This window comes from Centroberyx gerrardi, unplaced genomic scaffold (assembly GCF_048128805.1).
Source record: "Centroberyx gerrardi isolate f3 unplaced genomic scaffold, fCenGer3.hap1.cur.20231027 Scaffold_54, whole genome shotgun sequence".
In the NCBI taxonomy this organism is placed as follows: domain Eukaryota; kingdom Metazoa; phylum Chordata; class Actinopteri; order Beryciformes; family Berycidae; genus Centroberyx; species Centroberyx gerrardi.
Genome location: NW_027605188.1, coordinates 353180 through 361323, shown reverse-complemented (window position 1 = coordinate 361323; position 8144 = coordinate 353180). Strand labels below are relative to the sequence as shown.

General features: G+C 47.9%; 1 protein-coding gene across 1 annotated transcript in view; it reads right to left on the bottom strand.

Annotated features, from left to right (window-relative positions):
* Positions 1–1699: 1699 nt before the first annotated feature.
* Positions 1700–8144, bottom strand: part of ppp1r35 (protein phosphatase 1, regulatory subunit 35) — a 6573-nt gene continuing 128 nt past the window's right edge. The window contains exons 2-8 of the mRNA XM_078282261.1: positions 8001–8051; positions 5755–5988; positions 5549–5660; positions 3490–3611; positions 3317–3407; positions 2378–2511; positions 1700–2208 (exon numbers count right to left, since the gene is read on the bottom strand). Of these exons, the coding sequence (XP_078138387.1) occupies positions 2038–2208; positions 2378–2511; positions 3317–3407; positions 3490–3611; positions 5549–5660; positions 5755–5988; positions 8001–8051 (915 nt within the window). The 3' untranslated portion in view covers positions 1700–2037. The remainder of the gene's footprint in view (positions 2209–2377; positions 2512–3316; positions 3408–3489; positions 3612–5548; positions 5661–5754; positions 5989–8000; positions 8052–8144) is intronic.

Sequence of the window (8144 nt, the reverse complement as noted above, 5' to 3'; positions counted from 1 at the left end):
AGTGAGTGAGTGAGTGAGTGAGTGAAGGAATGAGTGAGTGAGTGAGTGAAGAGTGAGTGAAGGAGTGAGTGAGTGAAGGAGTGAGTGAAGGAGTGAGTGAGTGAGTGAGTGAAGGAATGAGTGAGTGAAGGAGTGAGTGAGTGAGTGAAGGAGTGAGTGAGTGAGTGAGTGAGTGAAGGAATGAGTGAGTGAGTGAGTGAGTGAGTGAGTGAGTGAGTGAGTGAGTGAAGGAGTGAGTGATTTCGGACGTAGCTCAGCACTAGAAGACAGAACACATCACACCAGGTCTCAGGTCTCTGCATCGGCTGCCAGAGAACTGATGTTAAATTCTGCTGAGTGGCTTCGCTCCAAAATACAGTTCTGACCTGATCTGACCCAGACCTCTGAGGTCCTCTGGACCGGTCTGAGACACCCAGACCTCTGAGGTCCTCTGGACCGGTCTGAGACACCCAGACCTCTGAGGTCATCTGGACCGGTCTGAGACACCCAGACCTCTGAGGTCATCTGGACCGGTCTGAGACACCCAGACCTCTGAGGTCCTCTGGACCGGTCTGAGACATCCAGACCTCTGAGGTCCTCTGGACCGGTCTGAGACACCCAGACCTCTGAGGTCATCTGGACCGGTCTGAGACACCCAGACCTCTGAGGTCATCTGGACCGGTCTGTTAGTTGTTCCCAGGGTGAAAACTAAATCAGGTGAAGCTGCTTTTAGTAATTCTGCTCCCAATTACTGGAATAAACTTCCAGAAGAACTGAGATGTTCCCACTGTCCGCTCTTTTAAAACATTCCTTTTCTCTGCTAAACCGTCTGTATGTAGATGTAACAGGTGTTTATTATCTTTATTTCTTTTATTTATGTTTTATTTTATCTCTATCTTTCTTCCTTTTTCAATGTAATTCTAAACAGTCGGGTGTTTGGCCCGGAGCAAGTGGGCTTAAGAGGATATTTATGTATTTTTCTGTTTGTGTATGAAATGTGCTGTAAATAGAGTTTGTCTCGCCTCTGTGTTTGAGCGTGATCGGAACCTCGCCTCCCTGGGCGTCGTCAGGGAAACGGTCGTCAGGGAAACGGTCTCTACACACGCAGACGGCGTGTCCTGCTCGTCGGCACCGCGGTAAAGTTCAGGTCAGATTGTGTCTGTCGAACGCCGAGCGCTTCATCGCTGCTGCCTGAACAGTGAACCCGTCTCTCCCTTCGCTCCCTTCACCTCTTCACTTCTCCATCGTGTGTAGAAACCGAAAACCCGAAAATAGTCCCCGGCGTAATGAAGAATTTGTTCCCATTTGAATTTGATTTGGTAATAACTACAACAGCCTGACTTTTCATGGTAACAGTTTTAGTGAGTCTTAGTGAGCTGTATTTAAGGTTTTTATCAGTCAGACTTCCTGGCTGACGGCTGAAGGGAACGTGGGAAGTCAGAAAGTAACGGGAGAGCAAACACATTGTTGATGTTTATTTTCATCGGATTTCACCCAGAAGCTTCATTTTGTTTTCATTCATTTTCCCCAGAAACTGAATCTGAATCTGAATCTGAACACACACACACACACACACACACACACACACACACACACACACACAGGAAACAGGCAGATCCGTCTGACTGCACCGGGCGCTGACTGATGACCTCATCAGTAATGACATCATCAAACAGCGGTTCCACAAGACTTTATTGAGTTTTTACAGCAACATGAAATGAAATAATAAATATTATTATTGCTATTATTATTATTGATTTAACATTTGATCAGTTTGAAATGACAGAAAAAATGTAATGAAATAAAATCTGATAAAACAATGTGATTGATGCTCTCCTCCAATCAGATTCCTTGATTAGTCAATGACATCACAGTCTCACCAATAGAATCACAGCAGCAACAGCCAATCAGAGCGCTCGTATTCACAGTGTCAGCAGGTGTGTGTGTGTGTCTGTCTGTCTGTCTGTCTGTGTGTGTGTGTGTGTGTGTGTGTGTCTGTCTGTCTGTCTGTCTGTGTGTGTGTCTGTGTGTGTGTGTGTGTGTGTGTGTGTGTGTGTGTCACGGCGCGGCCTGCCAGCGTGTTTGTCGTCTGTAAAGGTCGAAGGTCGTGTGGGCGGGGCGAGGGGAAGGGCGGGGCTTGCTGCGGATTGGCTCCTCCTCCTGTGGGAGGGGCTTCTGTCTCTGGAGGTCAGAGGTCAAGAAGAGGAGGAGAGACGGAGCGTCCACCGACTATACACACACACACACACACACACACACACACACACACACACACACACACACACACACACACACACACACACACACACACACACACACACACACGTGGATTATTAATCGCATTTATTGGATCAGTCACTAATAAAACTGAAAACTCTTACTGAAAACACCCCAGTACCTTGTTGTCATGGTTACGAGGGGGCGGGGCCAGCAGCAGCCTATCCTGCAGCGCCTGGCTGATCAGCTGATCTTCTTCCACACTCACACTGACCAATGAGCTGTAGAGGAGCTGAGAGCGAGAGACATTCACTCCTATAGAGAGAGAGAGAGAGAGAGAGAGAGAGAGAGAGAGAGAGAGAGAGAGAGAGAGAGAGAGAGAGAGAGAGAGAGAGAGAGAGAGAGAGAGAGAGAGAGAGAGAGAGAGAGAGAGAGAGAGAGAGAGAGAGAGAGAGAGAGAGAGAGAGAGAGACAGAGAGAGAGAGAGAGAGAGAGACTGTGTCAGAGACCTGAACCTCTAGTCCACCAGAGACCACGAAGAGCTGAGACCATCTGCTCAGATGGATCCGCTTAGGGAAACTAATGACGACGATAATAATAATAATAATAATAATAATAATAATAATAATAATAATACATTTTATTTAGAAGCGCTTTGCATGGAACTCAAAGACACTTTAAGCTGAGGGAAAAAGAAAAGAAGATAAATATGTAAAATACATAAAACAATTCATAAAAAAAAGATGATAAATGAAGATGATAAAATAATGACATGAGCATCCATATTAACACAGTCAGATTTAGTGTGTGTGTGTGTGTGTGTGTTGTGTTTTAGTGTGTGTGTGTGTGTGTGTGTGTTGTGTTTTAGTGTGTGTGTGTGTGTGTGTGTGTTGTGTTTTAGTGTGTGTGTGTGTGTGTTTTTGCGTGTGTGTGTGTGTTGTGTTTTAGTGTGTGTGTGTGTGTGTGTGTGTGTTGTGTTTTAGTGTGTGTGTGTGTGTGTGTGTGTGTTGTGTTTTAGTGTGTGTGTGTGTGTGTGTGTGTGTTGTGTTTTAGTGTGTGTGTGTGTGTTTTTGCGTGTGTGTGTGTGTTGTGTTTTAGTGTGTGTGTGTGTGTGTGTTACCCTCAGTAGCCTTGGTGTTGATCAGGTTCTTGGTCCTCTCTGACTTCCGCAGAGTCTCCTGAACGGCCTTCTGGGAGTTAAACTCCGCCCCCTACGGGACAGAAGGCGTGTTGTCATGGCGACCGAGTTCAGCAGCTCAGTCTGAGTCATAATGAGCTGTGACTGTAACCGACCTGTAACGACTCAAGCTCCGCCTTCAGGGCCAGAGAGGTGTTTAGCTCCGCCCCCTCCAGACATCCTGGCTCCTCATTGGCTACTGCAACAGGAGGCCCCGCCCTCTGGCCCGGGACTCGGTCTATCAGAGGAAAGGAATGAAATAATTGACATATCAGTCAGTGGAAACAGTTTCACCTGATCTGATCGATTTCAATAAAACTCTAATAATAAAACTTCAGCTTCTTATTGGCCGAGACGGAGATTCTTCTTCGTCTTCCTCTGAGAGCCGCCAGCTGCGTGACGGCCAATGAGAACGCAGAATCACTCCGAACGCGATCGAACGCACCACAACAAGCTTCGATCCGACTGGATTCTCGATCTGAGGTTCAGGATTGATACGACCAGGATCTGATGTGATCAATAAAGTTCAGTCACAACAAAGTCTGACTGCAGAATTCTGTTTCTGACACACAAAACTTTCCAGCGATGCTATTGGCTGCTAGAATGTAAACAACAATTTAAACATGTCGTTACAAAGTGACGACATGCGACGCGTTCTTTCATCTGCAGTCTGAATCACAACTGATCATTTGTGAATAAAGAAGATTGATGAAAAAAAATCAAATCAGACTGTAATAAAATAAAGTCTCACCTTTCGTTCTGTGTAAAGATTATTGTGAAATTCATGTTCCCAGGTTCAGTGTTCAGTTCAGCTGGCAGTGATGTAAATGCTGCTGGGACTAAACCGCAGGATGTTTGTAGTTGTGGGGTTGGTTTGACTCGCTTCACTGATCACCGGGCTGTGTGGGGTTTAGTTGCCGTTGGGAGGGTTTTGTCACTAAGAACCTGGCAACCCTTCTCCCCGCCCCGAACCCTTCAGGATACGATATTCACAGATTCATGTTGGACAGACTGCTGCGAAGTCATCTGGGCATGTTCAGTCGCCCCACAGTGTAGCGAACAGGAAGTCGTTCTCCGGTTGAACGACATGTTTGCTCATAACACCTCCTCGTGTTCACCGCCTCCCTCCTTACCTGCTGTCTGCTCGGGGCAGCTGAGCGTCACGAGCCTCTGTCCCGCCGCTCAGCCGCCGCTCAGCCGCCCCTTCACACGGGATCCGGAGGCCTTCACACGGGATCCGGAGGCCTTCACACGGGATCCGGAGGCCTTCACACGGGATCCCGAGGCCTTCACACGGGATCCGGAGGCCTTCACACGAGATCCGGAGGCCTTCACAAGGGATCCGGAGGCCTTCACACGGGATCCGGAGGCCTTCACACGGGATCCGGAGGCCTTCACACGGGATCCACTAAACTAAAGTAAAGAGGCGGAGGGTTTTGGCCCCGTTGAGACTCGGAGAGGAAAAGTCACATCAAGAGAGACGGAGTTACTCCAGCCCAGCTGTTCAGCTTGAGACGGCTCACTCTCCGGACAGACTCGGGGGTCCAGCTGTGAGAAGACTGACTTGTGGAAGAGGACTCTCACATTCACTCTGACGGTGACAGCAACCTGCTGCAGAGACAGAACTGACCCACAAGATCTGGAGGCTCTCACCCCAAACCACATTCTTCTCTTAAACACCGAGCCCAGTCCGCCAGCTGGGGGTTTTGACGAGTCCGATCTCTATCAGACGCAGATGGAAGCAGCTCAGTTCACGTCTGACTTGTTTTGGAAGAGGCGGATCCAGGAAGATCTGCCACTGAGGCAGGAGAGGCAGAGCGGGTCCAAGGAGAGGAGGAGAGGAGGAGAGGAGGACAGGGTCCAAGGAGAGGAGGAGCTTGGATGTGGGAGATGTGATGCTGGTGGATCCACAGGCCCAAGAGGAGAACAGGTACTCAGCGAGGTACTTGAGACAGCAGCAGACTCTGTCAAGTTCAGGACTAAGACCAGTATCCTGGAGAGGCCCATCACCAAGTGGCGCCTGCTTTTAGAAGCCTCCAGTCAGACGGACATGAAATGTCAAGTATTTGCCCTTAATGTTATTTTATAGATAATTAATTAATTAATTACAAAATATTACAAAATATTGCAGAATATTCCAGGATGTTGCAGCGGAGCAGAGGAAGCGTTGGTTACCATGGCGATGTCCTCTCCTCCTTTGATTCCTGGTAGGCTGTTGGGGCTCGTTGCTAAGCGGGTTGCTAGGCTCCGCGGTCACCGTGACAACCACCGGCTCTTCAAAACGCACCTATAGGGAGCAAGAGACACCAAAATGATGTCATCACACAGAGGAAACTGCTGTCACACACATACACACACACACACACACACACACACACAACCTGTCTGTGTCTCTTTCCCTCGGTCTGTCGGTGTGGGCGGGGCTTAGGGTGCGTCGGGTTTAACTGCTGAGGCTCTCTGTGTGGGCGGGGCTTAGGGTGCGTCGGGCTGGTCTTGGGGGCGGGGCTAAGGGGGAGGGACAGGTCGAGCTCCGGACAGAGAGGGAGGGAGGAGGAGGAGAGGGGGAGGGGGGGCGGGGCGGGGGGGAGGGGGAGGGGGGGGCGGCGCTCCTCATCCTGAGGAGACAGACAGAGTGAGACAGAGTGAGACAGGCAGAGTGAGACAGGCAGAGTGAGTGAGACAGGCAGAGTGAGACAGACAGAGTGAGACAGGCAGAGTGAGTGAGACAGGCAGAGTGAGTGAGACAGGCAGAGTGAGTGAGACAGGCAGAGTGAGACAGAGTGAGACAGGCAGAGTGAGACAGGCAGAGTGAGTAAGACAGGCAGAGTGAGACAGGCAGAGTGAGTGAGACAGGCAGAGTGAGTGAGACAGGCAGAGTGAGACAGACAGAGTGAGACAGGCAGAGTGAGACAGGCAGAGTGAGTGAGACAGGCAGAGTGAGACAGACAGAGTGAGTGAGACAGGCAGAGTGAGACAGGCAGAGTGAGACAGGCAGAGTGAGACAGACAGAGTGAGTGAGACAGGCAGAGTGAGACAGGCAGAGTGAGACAGACAGAGTGAGACAGACAGAGTGAGACCCGTCACTAACCCGTCATTAAACCCGTCCCAGAGCCATGCTGCTGCTCTGCAGCATATTTCATCATCACGATGCACCGGGCCGGACGACTTTTTCCTCAAACGACTTAATAAGCCGGCTGTAAACACGTTTTCATCTCGGGAAAGTAGTTCCGCAGCACAGAAAATAGTCCCCGGCGTAATGAAGAATTTGTTCCCATTTGAATTTGATTTGGTAATAACTACAACAGTCTGACTTTTCATGGTAACAGTTAGAGATTTTTAAAATGTAAACTATGTCTTTGTGAGCTGTATTTAAAGGTTTTTAGCTTACAATTGGAGCCAATGACTTCCGGGTTGACGGATAAAAACGGAACGTGGGAAGTCAGAAAGTAACGGGAGGAGAGCAAACACATTGTTGATTTTGTTATTTTCATAGGATTTGTTGACGATAAGAAATGTATTAAAAACACCAGCGTTATCCTTTAGTTCATCGATCCGATAATTAATGTTAATGTCATGAGAAATTAAGGAATTAAAGAATTTCAGGGATTAAATGAAGCGGTTTGTAGTGTAGATCAGTGATGCTGAACCTGTTCATCCAGGACCCTGATCCAGTCCACATCAGAGCCACAGACCCCATCTGATGAGATTTAGTCTCTCAGACCCAAATGTGAGAATATTTGTATTGTCAGATGATTTAGTCCAGAGCTCCCTGACTGTCTGTGTTGCAGGTAGAGAGAGAACAGAGAAACTGATCAGAAGTCATTCTGCTGCTTTCTCTAACTCTGTTCACTTCTTTAATGAAATGATGCTGAAGTTTAATAATTCATCAGTTTGCTGCGGGACCCCCTGGAACCCCCTCAGGGACCCCCGGTGGTCCCCGGACCCCACGTTGAGAACCACCGCTCTACACATTCACTTTAGAAAATCATTTAATTCTTTATGATTCGACGGCGGTGCGAGAAAACAGATTTATTAAACTGTATTCAGAGTAAAAACTGGACAGCTGTTGGAACTGAAATGTCCTGAACTTCTCATCACATTAACATGAATTACCCATTAAAATAACAGCTTTAATAAAGTCAGGTTAGTGTCATGGGTTTATAAGGGATTTATTCACAGAAACTCTAGAAAGTAAGGGATTATTTTTCATGTCTTTTGTACAGGTTTACAGGTTATTAATGCGTTATTAATGAGTTATTAAGGGAAAGTTCCTGTCTCCCTGAATTTTACATTCAATTAGAAAGTAAGCAGTCAAACATTAAGGGCAGTTTAAGGAGGTTTTGATGGATCTTCTCCATTAATAACTCCCTTAACTCATTTTAAGGGGGTTTTGCATGAAAGGAGTGAGTTAATGTGTCGGGGGGTTTAAGGGGTTTTACTGAAGACAACTCGTCCGGAGCTTCGTCAGTTAAAACTTTATTGTTCTGTATATAAAACACTAAACCCCCGCAGCCACAGACAGTCTGTTACTAAACTGAAGCAGAGGGAAGCGTCAGTTATCCGCGGGGAGCTAACGCTAAGCTAACGCTAAGCTAACGCTAAGCTAACGCTACAGCCAGCTGCTCACCTGAGTTTGTGTCCGGACAGAAACTTTCCCCCCGCGGCCGTTCCGCTGCTGCTGACCCGTGAGAGACAGAAGAGACAGAAGAGACAGAAGAGACAGAAGAGACAGAAGATAAACCAGATGATCCTCAGTAGATGAATCTCTTCC